Genomic DNA, 16,623 nt, shown 5'->3' on the forward strand with positions numbered 1-16,623 from the left:
ATGCTCTGGACACTACGCTGACAGACACAGCAAACCTTCTTGCCACAGCTCGCATTGATGTGCCATCCTGGATGAGCTGCACTACCTGAGCCACTTGTGTGGGTTGTAGACTCCGTCTCATGCTACCACTAGAGTGAAAGCACCGCCAGCATTCAAAAGTGACCAAGACATCAGCCAGGAAGCATAGGAACTGAGAAGTGGTCTGTGGTCACCACCTGCAGAGCCACTCCTTTATTGGGGGTGTCTTGCTAATTGCCTATAATTTCCACCTGTTGTCTATTCCATTTGCACAACAGCATGTGAAATTGATTGACAATCAGTGTTGCTTCCTAAGTGGACAGTTTGATTTCACAGGAGTGTGATTGACTTGAGTTACATTGTGTTGTTTAAGTGTTCCCTTTATTTTTTGGAGCAGTGTAGTTATATTGAAAAGGGAAAATCATGGTGTCATTGTTAATTACAAAAATCCAGTCAAATGTGATTTAGGTGGTTAGCTAACCATATCCATCATGCTGCATGTTTGACCTTGGGTCGAAGGGTAGTAGCTAACAGCAATATCATAGAATGAAGTGTGTGTTTAAATTCATCTGCAAAATCTTTATTTACATTTCCAAAATAGTGTCGTTAAGGTCTAATTTTTTCATTTGTCCTTCATCTTCCTTCTCCTGATCTACTGTATATTGTGCTGATGTGATGCATTTCAACATACATTCAAACAAAAAAAGCTGGGACCAGGTAGCACATAACTGACAGGCCATAAAATAAAGCCATTTTGTGTGTGCTCTGAACTTTGTTTGGAATTGAACAAAGGTTAACAGTAAAATTACAACCCAAGCCTATTGTAAACATCTATATCTACATATCTATATCTATAACCAAAGTGTAATTAAACCATAGTTTTCCTTTAATGGGAACATGGACAGGGACTGGGAAAGTACTCAATTCACAGTAGCCAGAAGGTGGGAGTTAGGGGGTCAGCAGGGGCCCAAAAGGAAAATTTTGCTTTGGGTACCTTTAACAGGTTAAACTGGCAATGTATCCTGGAGAAGACGACAAACAACATTCACCACACTGTTGTGTCCGCCTTGGTAAGTTAGAATTGCTTTTTGTATGTGTAAGTGGTTGTTTGCTTTGTGATGAATACATAATTGCTGTCAAGTCAAAGTGGATTCAGTGCGTTATTGTGAATAACTAGGATGTTATAATAATATATAGCGTCATTGCTGGCTAGTGGAAAGAATGAAAAGATTAGTGAGGTGCATAGATTCTCAACACATAGTCTTATTAGAGCTCATCTGAACTCCTAGGGCTCAGATAATGTGGAATTCAATACCTCATATACTGATGTCATGTCTTTCGTTCTACCATACCTACTTCTGTATTCAGTGAACATCTGTCCCGGGCACATGCAAGGTTAAACAGGCTGTTGCAGTATCCATAAAGTCAGAACAATTTTCTTTCCTTCACTTTGCATCAAGGCAGTGACACAAAGAAAATCATTATGCCTCCAACTTTCTGCTTCTCACTTCCCTACACTCACTCACATACACCCAAAAATATTTCTTATTCTTGCAGACACCTAGACGACCTCACAGTGGGTGTGGAGGGTCTCCCTGAGTGCCAGGCCTAGCATGGTTTGATCAAAAGGGCAAGGACATCAGCATGACTGATCTATTTCCTGTCCCCAGCTAACAAGTAAATTACCATCACTTAGTCAGTCATCCTCATCACAGAACAGAGCTCTTATGTAGCTGACCTCAGTCTGAGAGAGAGGGAGGGAGAGAGGTAACTATTTGCAGAACAGATGGCAGCCTCAGCTCCAGGACAGAGAGGGGTGGGGGCAATGAAAACTATTTATGCTTGTCGGAAAAGAAAGCAAAAAAGCGTCGTCCAAAGTGGAAAATTAACTGTGGGGTTATTTCAAAACGCTAACTTTACTTAGCTCCGAGGGGGGAAATGACACCAATGATGTCATCTTTGAGGTAATCACTCTTTGGAAGAGGGGTGTAACTCCACTGATATTAGATGTTGATTGTAGGGACATTTTTGGGACTGAGGTTAGCATGGAAATGCTCAAATGTCATTGACATTACTTGCACAATACACGTTCTACCATAGTCTGTTACACATATACCTCAAATGAACAGTTGTCCTTTCCAAGTTTAAATAGAAGGGAATTGGATGCAACAAGTATAGTGAGTTAGGGCCTCACACCAGTAAAACTTCAGACCAAAATATATTCATTTCAGTAGAATCAACACAATTAATGAAGTCACTTGCAAAGTAAGTAAAAGTAAATCTGTGGCATGATTTTACGTAGAGTTCAAATTAGGTAAAGTCTGTCTGTTTTGGCAGTTCTAACCACATAAAATAATTAAGAGAGCTCTCTCACATCCATAAACTTTGAGGTAAAGGAGGCAGAATGGCGGAAGCCATCATATTAGCTGTGTTGCACCATGCTGCAAACTCTTTTTAGCTGGAGGATAAACTGCTCCACGAAAGACATGTGACAATGTTTGCAGTCAGTTATGACAGGAGTGGATGTTAGAAATAAGTTTCCTTAAATGAACTGTTTTAACACACTGTTGTTTGACACTGAGCACTACATTACTAAGCTTTCAGCACAAATTAACTTCGCTGTGACACTTCCTGGTTTGATAGAGTGCTTCGCCTGATATTAGGTTTTAAAAGAGTTTTAAAATGTGCACTGTGGTTAATCTACATCTACACAGTATCTCACAAAAGTGAGTACACCCCTCACATTTTTGTAAAGATTTGATTATATCTTTTCATGTGACAACACTGAAGTAATTGCTTTGCTCCAGTGTAAAGTAGTGAGTGTACAGCTTGTATAACAGTGTAAATTCTCTGTCCCCTCAAAATAACACATCACACAGCCATTAATGTCTAAACCGCTGACAACAAAAGTGAGGACACCCCTAAGTGAAAATGTCCAAATCGGGCTCGATTAGCAATTTTCCCTCCCCGGTGTCCTGTGACTCATTAGTGTTACAAGGTTTCACTTGTGAATGGGGAGCAGATGTGTTAGATTTGGTGTTATCGCTCTCACACTCCCTCATACTGGTCACTGGAAGTTAAACATGGCACCTCATGGCAAAGAACTCTCTGAGGATCTGAAAAAAAAAGGTTGCTGTTCATGGGCTAGGCAATAAAAAGATTGCCATCAATACTTTGTGTGGCCACCATTACTTTCCAGCACTGCCTTAACCCTCTTGGCCATGGAGTTCACCAGCGCTTCACAGGTTACCACTGGAGTCCTCTTCCACTCCTCCATGATGACATCACAGAGCTGGTGGATGTTAGAGACCTTGCACTCCTCCACATTCCATTTGAGGACGCCCCACAGATGCTCAATAGGGTTCAGGTCTGGAGACATGCTTGGCCAGTCCATCACCTTTACCCTCATCTTCTTTAGCGAGGCAGTGGTCGTCTTGGAGGTGTGTTTATCATGTTGGAATACTGCCCTGTGGCCCAGTCTCCGAAGGGAGAGGATCTTGCTCTGCTTCAGTATGTCACAGTACATGTTGGCATTCATGGTCCCTCAATGAACTGTAGCTCCCCAGTGCTGGCAGCACTCATGCAGCCCCAGACCAGGACACTCCCACCATCATGCCTGACTGTAGGCAAGACACACTTGTCTTTGTACTCCTCACCTGGTTGCTGCCACACACGCTTGACACCATCCGAACCAGTAAGTTTATCTTGTTCTCATCAGACCACAGGACAGTAATCCATGTCTTTAGTCTGCTTGTCTTCAGCAATCTGTTTGCGGGCTTTTTTTGTGTATCATTCTGATTGGAACCTGTCCTGTTGAATCGCTGTATGGTCTTGGCCACCGTGCTGCAGCTCAGTTTCAGGGTCTTGGCAATCTTCTAATAGCCTCGGCCATCTTTATGAAGAGCAACCATTCTTTTTTTCAGATCCTTAGAGTTTGTTGCCATGAGGTGCCATGTTGAACTGCCAGTGAGCAGTATGAGGGAGTGTGAGAGCGATAACACCAAATTTAACATACCTGCTCCCCATTCACACCTGAGACCTTGTAACACTAACAAGTCACATGACACCGGGGAGGGAAAATGGCTAATTGGGCCCAATGTTCGCCTATTATCGCCTGAATCTGTAGTTCCCCATAGCTTTTTTACTGTTTCACTCTCACCGTTCTCAAAACATTGTTTTCGGCCGTAGGAGGTAGCTGTTTAAAGGGGCTATATGTAAGTTTTTCAATGAAATTAATCAAATTTTCATTGCCTTATTGTCAATGGGCTCAAAACTCATTTAGAAATGAAGCACACGCCTGTTTTGAGACACTGATTCTGCTTTTAATGTGGGGACACCGGGTCGGATTCAGCCCTGTGCGTGCTCCCGAGCCTCTCTCGTACTACAGCGTCAACACGGCAGCTAATGACATGCAGTCCACTACTAACACCTTAAAACAACCGGCTCACAGCAAAACACAGGCTCCACGTAAGGATACAAAACAACAATAAAGGTTTATGTGCTGAAGCCCATCAGACCAAACAGGTTCAGATGATGTTGAGTAAGAACAAAGTGAGCATTAGTAAAGCTGGAGAAACACAGAAAGTCACATTAGCTAACGCCGAACAGTTGCTAATGTTATCCGGTGCAAAGTTATATCGCTTTCTATATCACTTCACCAACTAATGCGACCCATGTTATTATCTTGTGTACCACTGTTGATTTAGCCTGCAAGAAAGGATTTAACAGTAAAAGGCAAATGTGGAACGATTTGTTTACTTACGTTAGCCTATAGTGATGCAGTAACAGTACCGTAAAGTTACTTAATGCTGTCTTATTATTATAAAGTGTGACACAATCTCATTATAATATTCAGGCCAGCTCACTACTTTCTTTATCATCCAATACATGTAGCTGTGCTGACATTGCTGAGCCTCCGGTGAAAGATACACAGATAGTAAAGATAGTTACTGAAAGCAGCAGGCGAGCTAACGCTGTACCATGTCGGCTAAATGCAGTAAATGTACTGTGATCATGTAACGAGCATGGATTAGTTCAACCTGCAGCTGAAAACTATTACTGTAACGTTGCAGTAGGAGTTTACCTGAGTTTCCAGCATGTTGTGTGAAGCTGCCTCCCTGTCTGTCTAGCCGCTGTTACTCTGCCTTTTTGATAAATGACGGGGCCGGTGTTGATCTGCCTCTGAGATGGGAACATTGAAGTAACAGAGCCTGAACATGTCTGAGTGAAAAGCCACAGCCTTCATGCCAGTGTTTCCGCGTTTATGTTTCGGATTATGCTCGCTCATTAGTTCAAGCGAGCACGCGTACGGGCACACGCTTAAAATGCGCCGCCAGTGGCTCCATAATACCCCTTTAAGAGAGAGAAAATGTCTGAAAAGCCCACTGTACACTACCTGCTCAGTAACAAATAGCAGACAAACACATTTAGAGAATAGCTAGTGCACATAATAAAAACATCATATCATCATGATATTTCCCTCATTATTGGTAGGCACCAACAGAGCTAGAGAAAATCTATTTTGTTTAGACTTACTGTTCAAAAGTTACAGGTGTAACGTAAAGTTTATTGCTATAGCACTATTAGGCCAAATTTCACCAAATTCAACACTGCACTTCTTTGGGTCCTCAGCAATACGCCTGCCATGTAAAGTCTATAGGATAAATGGTGCTAGAGAAAATGCAGTTAGATGAATTCGAACCATATAGCATTTTTTCTTTTTAATGCTTTTAATACCACTGCAATTTACTTTTTTTAATTTGATGCGTACCTCATTGCTTAAAATCTAATCTCACAGTGTATACAGTATTATTGGGTACATTTTCCCTTTTTAATTGTTAATTGTAATAAGATGTCAGAGTTGTAATGGCCATCTTGAATGTTTTAGCAAGAACATGTCATCCTGTTTGACTGAATGTGATGTGAACATGCATGTGGAGCTCTTCTGCTGTGTGTATGCACATTGCAGTGGTGCACCTAAGGCTGATGTGTTATAGTAGCAGATGGTTATGTAGAAGGCTAATAAAGGCTCCGAAATTATCCCCTTCAGTGATAAATGACTAAAAATTGCTGCCAGCTGAGATGACATCACACATATGGCATATAGAATGTGATGGTCAGAAATGTTACAGTTTGTATGTGTGTAAACAGACAATTGTGTTTTACCAACCTTACTATATAAGGTTTGTGCTAAAATGTTGTTGGATTTGCTTGGTTCAGACCGTAGGGAAAAAAATGGTTTCATGTTCACATTGACTTTTTACAAATGAACCAAGAGTTGTAAGAAAAAGGTAGGCCTGAATAATTTGCCAATGCTAGACACATCATAACTGAAACCTAACTGAAATGTCTACACCAACACTGCTGCAACTATAACTTTATCACTCCTTATCCTGTCTTAAAGTCTGTCGAAGCACCAGTTTTAGTATCCTTACCTCTGCCACCTCTGCTATATAACTCTGCACTTAAGTTGCATAAGTGAATGTCAACTTTAGCTTCTGATGAATCCACAGCAGTAATATGATTGGCAGAAAAGTTAAATGGGAGATCACCAACGTTCACTAGCTGGCTTTCATTTACACTAGACAACTATCCAGCTACCTGCTAGCTACCTGTCTGAAATTGATATGAGGTGATTAGCTACATCTTTTTTTTTAGATAAAGACCCACCACTCTGTTAAGCATGTGTTCCACTAAATAATGACCAAATCTCACACTTTTGGCTTCAAACGTCTGCTCTCAGACACTATGTCACACTGACTAAACAAATGTTTAGTCAGTGCTTTTTTAACCCAAATGCTTTTCTACACATATTGCAGGTTTTTGTAGTGAAGTCACTGGGAGCAAAACTGCTGTACTCAGAATGAGTCCAGGACCATCAAAGCTGTCACTACCAATGGTTCACAAAAAATAATATACAGTAGATGAGTGGATAAATAGTATCAAATCTCAGCCTGGGGAAAGAAGCAGCTCTGCATTCTGCATGTGCGACAGCAGATACTTCTGTATCTCTTGCCAGGGGGCAGCAGGGTGAACAAGCTGTTGCTTTGTGGGTACTGTCTTTTAGTATCCTTTGGACTCTGCAGGATCTGCAGATGGGTACCAATGATCTTGATTGATGTTAATGAGTGGTTTTAGTCAGACAGTTTTTATTTTATTTATCGCTTTACCTAAATTACCAATAAATGAAGAAATAAAATACTATAGATATAAAATGCTCATGCTTATCCCTAGTGGCCATTTTGATAGTCACATTCAATATAAGATATCTCTCTGAAATGACATTTAGGAAATTAAACAGCATCATCTCTTTCCAGAAACAGTGTCATTATTACACAATGTCTATAGTTTTCATTGGAACAACTTTCTATTGAAGAAATAGTCGCTAAAACAGGGTTAGGGTTATTTGGAAACCACCTCCCTCAAGGGACAAGGGACCCCTCTCCACACAAGCCCACATTTAACCCCTGATTAGAAAGGGGGCCGCTAGGGTCCACGTGACGAAAAATTGTCGCCAACTTCAACGGTACGCCAACTACGCTACCAGGGCACCAACCAATCTACTGCGCATATGTGGAACGAGTCCGCCAAGCTGATTCCAGAAAGTAGTATAAACAGAAGTAGTCCGCATCCGAGGTGTCTGCGGCTGTCGGCACTGGAGTATATTTGAGGCTTTACGGACACAAATGTCTCTTTTCTACTGCATGGTACCAGCTCGACTCGCCTCGACTCTAGGGCTGAAATGATTTATCGATAAATTCAATAAATTCGATTACTAAACAGCATCAACACAAATTCTTAGCATCGACGCTTCGTTTAATCCATATAACTATAGAGCGCACTGTTTGGCACGGACAATTATTACTGTCGCACATCGCGCTTACGCTGTGATTGAGTTAAGACGACGTGATTATGATGGAGCTGTTTGCAAAGTAGAGGAGGAGAGAGAAAATAGCGAGGGACGAAGAAGAAAGTGTCCAAAGTATGGGATTATTTCAAGCTAAAAGAAAACAACAACTCTGTTATGTCACAGTCCGTCCACCGTAAAAAACGAAACTTATGTCGCCTACCAACAGCACAACAGAAGTGCTTCATATACGATTACTCGACGAATCAAATTAATAATCTGTAGAATACTCGATTACTAAAATCATCGTTAGCTGTAGCCCTACTCGACTGTACTCGCCTTTTTTGGTTTTCCATAGGGGGAAAGTTGTACGTGTACCTGCTACTTTTCTTCGTCTCACCTCTGTTTAGCTTCCAAGCGAGCTGAGTTAAGCTGAGGCGATACTAAAATGTGATGTGAAAACACTGCAGCCTCCTGATTGGTCAGAGAGAATCGTCCCTTATCACTGCATCATCATTGCGTGCGCACAATGGGGACAATAAATGTATTGCAACAGAAGGATATTAAAGTAATACAGTATATTACTATTTTATAGGGGACGATTCACAATGACTGCATTGCTGCAATACATGTACAGGCCACTCTCATGTGGGCATCACTCAGCTTTTAAATATTTCAGAATATCTGGCTCCGCCCACATTACCATGAAATTTACAACCAACTTGCATCTTGCATCTGCCGACGTCGTTTCTAATTTGTTGAAGTGATGAGCACTTGTGAGTGCTTGTGAGTGTGTCTCCGTGTGTGTGCGTGTGGGGGAGACGCTGAGCGCTCGCTGATACACTGACAGAGAGGACAGATGCAGCCTGTAAACACCCCAAAATAGCAGTATAGTTTTTCTGTTAGTTTGTCTTAAGTGCTGTGGGCTAAAACGCTTAGAATGCAAGGGCAACTTCTGATTTTTATAAATTGCATCAACATTTTGGCAGATTCCATAATATTCCGCGTTTTAAAGTTAACTGTCTTTTTATTGTCAAATTCTGCGATTCCGTCCCGGGTTTCTGCAGCTTTTGGGGAGGGGGGAGCCCCCCCAAAACAATGGTAGTGTTATCTCTGCAGAGGTTGGGGCCTAGGCTACTTTGTGGCTTTTATGTCTAACTTGAGGAACTGCCAAAATACATGGAGTAGGATACAAAGACAACACATCTCTGTAACCCACTTCAAGCTGTCTTCCTGGTGTCTGGTCTGCACCAGTTCATTTAATGCTTTCATACAAGCCTAAATGAACTGAGTCAAATGACAATGCAACAGTTTGTTTGAACCATGCCAGTAAATCTGAAAGCGCATTTAAAATTCTAGATTTTAAACAGTAATGATATATGATTGTAAATTCCTGTTACAGAAGTGTGATTGAAGCTTTTTCCCTTACTTTTAGCCTCTAACTTTATATTTGCTATGCATTAAATTAATGATGTGCAATGCATTATCAATCACGAAAAGTCAAGTTTATCATACTCTTGCTTCTGTTTCCCTATGTTTTTGTATGCATGACCTCTTACTGTTATCACTCATTTTCATTGTCCATCTGTCTCTCCTTTCTCTTTCTTTTCTTCTTCTCTCTTTGCTCTGTCTGTGTTTCCTGTTGTAGCCAACTGCATCCCTCAATGCCAGAATGGAGGAATGTGCCTCAGGCCTCAGCTCTGTGTCTGCAAGCCTGGCTCAAATGGGAAGGTATGTGAACAGAAGACTGTGCCCACACATCCCTTCCCAGCACTGCCTGGGAATGGACCCACCAATGGACACACTAATGGTCCCACTAATGGACACAATGGGGTACCCCAGCGGCCTATACCACAGCAAGTGCTTCCCAATGGGCATGCCTCTGCCCCCCCTCCATCTAGCAACATGGCCCAGATGAAACTAACTGTCAAGCCGGCCCAGCTTGTACGACCACATTACATCCAACAGCACATCCAGCAGCAGTAAGTACCACGCTTTGATTCAACCTTTATTTGTGCAGGAAAAGCTGTGTTCCATGCTGTCTTCACATTCATATAGTTTTGCTAATTGACTCTGGGAGAAGGTTATTAGCACCCTACCACGACTGACCCACGACCCTCTAACAACTCCATTGGTGCAGTTGGAGTGTATAGTGTCTTGCTCAAGGGCATGGCATGGTAGAGTGATACATTATCTTTTAGAACACAAGATGACGAAACTGGGTTAATTAACCACAGCTACAAAAAGATAACACATAAACATAAATGACATATCCTAAAACCAAAAATGAATGAAGCCCCACATTTTTTTTCTTAAATTCATCAGTAAAACAGCATGAGAGAAAAACATATGTGCAGACCACTGATTTGTTCTTACCCATGGGGCAATCTTTATAAGTTAACACGTACACCACAGGTGTGGAACAGGGAGCAGGTGTGTTCAGTCCCTCATACTGGTCACTGGAAGTTCATATGGCACTTCATGGCAAAGAACTCTCTGAGGATCTGAAAAAAAGAATGGTTGCTCTTCATAAAGATGGCCTAGGCTATTAGAAGATTGCTAAGACCCTGAAACTGAACTGCAGCACGGTGGCCAAGACCATACAGCGGTTCAACAGGACACACCAAAGAAATTGAGTGCACATGCTCAGCATCATATCCAGGGGTTGTCTTTGGGAAAGTAGTGCTGCCAGCATTGCTACAGAGGTTGAATTGGTGGGGGTCAGCCTGTTAGTAATCAGACCATACGCAGCACACTGCATCAAATTGGTCTGCATGGCTGTGAGAAAGTCCAAATTGGACATTCTCACTTAGGGGTGTCCTCACTTCTGTTGCCAGCAGTTTAGACATTAATGGCTGTGTGAAGTGTTATTTTGAGGGGACAGCAAATTTACAGTGTTATACAAGCTGTACACTCACTACTTTGCATTGTAGCAAAAGGTCATTTCTTTAGTGTTGTCACATGAAAAGATATAATCAAATATTAACAAAAATGTGAGGGCTGTACTCACTTTTGTGAGATACCCAAACCCTATATGAAATATATTGTGATTTTGTGTTTTAGGTGGCTCAAATTTGATAACCTTAGCTTGCTGGCTAATGGCGACCAGTTGCTTAAGATTATCCGTTACAAAGTACTGTTGGATGGCACATAACATTATGATCCCGTGTACCGCTATATTAACATAGTGTTGACAGTACAAATGAAATGTGCAACGATTTGTTTCTACGAGCCAATAGTGATGCAAGGCCAGTTCAGCCAGCTAGATTTATTGTGCAATCTGAAACCTCACCGCTAGAGGCCATTGAAAACTACACATGGTCCCTTTTTACTTAATTCTTCATTTAGTGCATCTTTCAGTGTATAACTATTGGCTAAGGACATACCTTGTTTACAGTAAAATGAAATACCAAATGTAACAGCAACTGGTAATTTAGCACTAACAAATGTTTATCATGAATTTCCATGTAACCCAACAATTGGCATTTTAACGTTGACAAATTAATTCTTTTTCATAGTTTTTAACTGTTTCTGTGACATCCTTTTTAATGTTTCCATACATTTAATATTTACAACCACATGAATTTGGATAGAATTATCACTACTAACGTGCAAGAGATGCAAGAATAGTGACGACAACATTGGTGGAATACACTCAACCTCCTCATTGACAAGAAACTGTGGAAAACTATTAACAATGTCCTGACCCTTGAGCAACTTTGAGACACAGTGGAAAAGAAATTGTAGAGAATAGGGGAAGAAAGAACAAACCATGACACAGTTCTATGAAGATCCCTTCAAGTTCTAAAATATTTCTTTATGAGGTAAAAAAGTGGAAAGAACAACAAAGAAAGAACTGGAGGATTAGTTGTAGACACAAGGCAGCACGAACATCTGAAAATACTATCAGACATCCTTCCAATTGACCCTCCAGAACATTGCATTGAGAGTGGGCCACCAATATGGAAAACAAAGTCCATCGGCAGCATAAAGTGCATAAGAATGCTTCAGATGACCTGAGGTTTTTCTGGAGGCCCACGAGAACTGCATGGTGTAGGGCAGGTGGGGTCCTTATTCCAAAGGAGAAGGATGCAGTGAACATCAGCCAGTTCTGACCAGTCTCCCTGCTAAATGTGGTAAAATGTTTTTCGGTATCATAGTGCAAAGGAGGGCTAAATATCTGTGAAGAAACATAATGCAGGAATAATGGGGCTTTCTGGTTGCTTAGAGCATTCTAGCACGATCTGACACCTGATCCAATCGGCGAAGGTGGAGAAAAGGGACCTTCACATAGTCTATCTGGACCAATGCAAGTCCTGTGGTCTGCCTTCAGCTTCTTCCACATACCGGACACCATCACAGCCCTGGTTAAATCCGACCTGAAGGTTTTACCACCTCCTGAATGTACCAGCTCTTGTCAGTGCCTGGAAGTAGGTGTAAGTGGTGTGATGCACTCTCAACCCACTCAATGCACCAGGAAACTGGAGGAGAACATTAGCTGGGCCTGTATCAAGATGAAACCACCCAAGTGACACATCATCTCGATTATCAAGGGAGTGCTCCCTGACCGTAAATTCTTCATCAGAGATGACCCAATCCAAACAGTATCCAAGCAGCCCGTCAAAAGCCTTCGAAGACATATGATGCAAGCTTGAAGGACAAAGACCAGGTGCAACAACTGCGGAATAAGTCCAGCAGTGCCTCCTGTTTGGGCTTCTACCCCAGGTGCTGTGGCCCCTCACAGTCAGGTCCCGATCTCAACAGTAGGAGTTCCACTGTGCTTTACAACTATAGGCCTCTATGGAGATGATGTCCTCAAGCTGCCCCTCACCGTTGGTGAGCAACACCGTGCTGACCTTAGCATCTGGGCGCAAATGGAGACCAGCCAAAGCAGTGGAGCAGCAGCTCTCATGTGGACACTGTGGGACATGTTCAGCAAGGAAGAGGAGGTCTAATAACGAGTTGCTAACGAGTTCCTCCAACAAGGAGGAAGATCAGCTGGAAAGATGTGTGGACCAGGGAAGTGACGTGACTAAGCTTTATCCAATCCAATTCAACTTTATTTATAAAGCACATTTAAAAACAACCAGCTTGACCAAAGTGCTGTACATTGACATTAATAAATAAACAAATGCAACACCAAAAAACAGCAACGTACAGATCTCATCCCGAATTAAAAGCCAAGGAGTATTTTAAAAACTAGAAGCCTGGGGGCTAGTGTGACATGAAGAGGCAATTCATTCCACAGTCTCAGGGCTGCAACCGAGAAAGCTCGACCCCCACTGTTCTTGAGCCGTGTTTTAGGGGCAAGAACTGACTGGTTTGCGGCCCTTAATGACCATGCTGCTTTCATAGATCAGCGATAGAGGCTGGCGCTGGTCAATGAAGGGCTTTAAAAACACACAATAAAATCTTAAATTCAGTCCTAAAATGATCTGGGAGCCAGTGAAGAGAGGCAAGAACCGGGCTGATGTGATGTCCATGTGATCTGAATCCCATCAGGGCTACATATGACATCCTTCCACACCAGTTAATCTTGGCTAGGTGAACATCCCAGGTATGCCCTTTGTTTAATCCAGCCTCCCTCAAACAGATTATCACAGGGTGTAAAATCAGCCTCACTCTGCTTATTGGAAGATGATGGTTGACATCGGCCAACAACTCATATCTCCTCCAGAGACAGCATTCACTGTTGAGCTCTCCAAAAGCGTTTTAGGCTCATCAACAAAATGTTAAGGAAGGAGGGTGCCCACTTGAAAACTCCTCTGTTTCAACTGTCCATATCACTTTGATATTGTGTTCACCATCAATCAGCAAGAAGAATTTCTTGTATCTGCTTTTACAAAGGATATTATATTATCCTAGGTTTTTCAAATCTATATTAGACAATAATCAAAATGGCAGACCTGAGTTGAGGTATTGGAATTGGGATCAGGAGATAAAAAGTTGGATCCCTAATAACGATGACCTACTTTAGTTTAAAATTATTAACTTGTTGTTTGACAGGGAGCAATAAGCAAAGATGTAGCACAGACAAATCATGTTGTTTTCTAGCAGCCTGGTAGCAAATGTTCTGAGTCCTGTACTGTTATGCGGCCTTGGCTTTGGGAACCACTGCCTAAAAGGACTTAAGTGTCCTAAGGAGTATCCAGCATCCATGAACATCCACATGTGTGTTTGCATATTTTCTTATCTCTCTCTCTTATCTTTTTTTAAACCTGCCCCGCCCAGCAGCCTGGTATAGAGAATGAGGAGCTGGATACCATATTGTGCCAGACAAATTTTACTTTAACAAGAGAGTATTAATATACTCCTTTGTCTCTTATTATTTATTTAACTTAGACATGGGGATGGGGGATACAAACACCACACAAACAGACAGCTCAGAGAAAGGACAACAACTGCAAGAGAACGGGGAGGGGGGCTTGGGGTGGAGAAAAACAAAGAACAAAACAAACAAACAAAAACAAAGAGACAACCAGATGAACAGCTCACATAGGAAGACAACTGAGAGAAATGAAAACGAGAAACAGTCAAGCAAAATAAATAAACAACAGAGCACAGCCATGAGAGCTGGAATAATAACAATTAATTTAAAAAAGTAACTGAAAGAACTGTGCTCCAGCAACAGGCAGGCAAGAGCTCCCGTAGCCAAACGGGGTGGGAGAAACAAAAAAAATTGACTCTCAGACGGACCGCGACGCGAAAGACCCCGACCCAACCAACAAACGGAAAAAAACCGACCATCCAAATGGCAATTGACAATGCAATGCTGCCGGAACACAAAAGGCGGAACCCATGGCAGAGCGGCGCCTGGATTGACCGTGGCGCGCACACAACAGAGACCGGTACCCCACCGCCCACACTGCACATCCCGACAACTAACTTTATACTTAAGTTTCCAGAGGAGTCCGACAGCCGGCTGACAGAGAAACTGGGGAGCATGGATCTGAGGCCAACAAACCAGGAAATGCCTCGCACTACTAAACTAAACACCCAGCAACCATCCAGAGAGATGAATGGACAATCACCCCACAATCCCTTCGCAGCCCTCTAAACCACTATCGGATTGACCCGCTAGGCGCCTCAAGACCTCCCCACCATCAGTAGCCAGGGCTCCCCACGACCCCCCAAAGTGCAAAGGACCCCAGACCACCTGTCCCGGGGGAGAGCTGCACTCTGCCCAATGGGAGAACAGCAGAGAGCCGTGGCGGGGAGCTGCCCTCCTCCTGGGAGCGATAACGCGGCAGGACCAGGGCCGACAGTCCCCAGCCCAGCCGGGGACCATCCCCCCCGTGTGCAGGCAGAGTCAGTGGCCCCCGAGCCCTGTGAACCCGAGGCCAGTCCCGTCCCCAGATGGGGGCCCAGCCCCCCCCAGGCAGCCACCCCCAAGCCACCCCCAACAACCATGTGACTACCGAATGCCCGCACTGTGAGAGACCAGGGGGAAGCAGTGGGAGCCCCATCCCTGCCGAAGAGGGCCCCGGCAAGGAGAGGAGACAATAGCCCCCCAGCCACTCCAGACATGAGCAAAAGTCTGGCAAAAACCCCAGGCCAGGCAAGGCGGACACCAACCCCACGGCAACCCTGATGCCCCCGGGCTCCAGGGGCAGGACACGAGGCCAATGCTTGTAGCAAGACCCCTCGAGCACCACAAGCACCCTAGAGCCAACGACAACCCCGCCCAGCTTAGGATGGGTCCAGTGGGGCCCAGCCCCCCCAGAGCGCAGACCCAGAGATACCAAAGCCCCGAGCCCCAAGAAATTTAAACAAATCTCTGAGTAAACTGGCAGCCATGATATTTATTGTATTGACAAAAAATATTTATTTTGCATTATATGTTTTATTTAAGTTAATTTCAGTGTCATAAAGAGTGGCTTAACTTCCCCTGAAAATCTTGTCTTTGCTGACCTCGAGTGGTTTAATTTCCACCTTGCTGCAGTGATGGACAGGTGTACTCCAAGACCCAATGAGATCACTGTTGGATGTGGCTAAAAGTAAACAGAGATCACTTATGACCACGCTGGGTCTGACCTTTAAGAAACATTAGGATGACACCTGCCTCCCCCGTTTGCAAGTCACCACTACACTGAACAAGACCAGGGTCCTCATGTATAAAATATTGTGCAGCTTTCATACGGAAAGATGGCATACTCACAGAATTTGAAAAGTATGTAGGCACAGAAATATCCACATGTATAAAACCAGGCGTACGCCAGGTTCTGTGCGCCTTTCCTTTATACATCCCAATCAATGTGAAATTGAGCGCACATGCAAGAGCCACATACCCCAACCTGGCTCCTCCCATAAATGACTATGCAAATGACCATAAATATGCCAACGTCACCTCATAAGGTCCAAATTACAATGGCCGATCCTGCTGAAAAACACTGAGGGTAACAAACAGCAACAAACGCAAAACGACAGATTGGCAGAGTGTCACAATGGCAGTCAGTGCAGCTGGCTCAGAGACTCATAATGGCTGAAATAAAAAAACATGGTCTGACATAAAGTGGATGTCAAGAAAGGTGGGACAAGAGTTTTTTCTGAGGTGCTTGTGAGGTGGAAGTTATAAAGTACATATTGTTTGATGCAGCTTGTTCACAAACAAAAGAAAATTCATAGAGTTTAATAGCATTATATAATTCTAAACAAATACTTTAGGTAGAAAGTCTTTGTTAAAACACTATATAGGCTAATGTTGATTCAGACACAGACCTGTCGGCTCCCGCTGCTAACAGCCGACTGCCAGAAACAGT

General features: G+C 43.0%; 1 protein-coding gene across 1 annotated transcript in view; it reads left to right on the plus strand.

The window, feature by feature from the left end:
• Window positions 1-16,623, plus strand: part of ltbp1 (latent transforming growth factor beta binding protein 1) — a 156,976-nt gene that overhangs the window by 26,368 nt on the left and 113,985 nt on the right. Inside the window, 1 exon segment of the mRNA XM_038737681.1 lies at window positions 9,513-9,846. Within this exon segment, the coding sequence (XP_038593609.1) occupies window positions 9,513-9,846 (334 nt within the window).

The sequence above is a fragment of the Micropterus salmoides genome, unplaced genomic scaffold (assembly GCF_014851395.1).
Source record: "Micropterus salmoides isolate LMB-PRFRI ecotype aquatic unplaced genomic scaffold, ASM1485139v1 Ms_hic_scaffold_22, whole genome shotgun sequence".
NCBI lineage: Eukaryota > Metazoa > Chordata > Actinopteri > Centrarchiformes > Centrarchidae > Micropterus > Micropterus salmoides.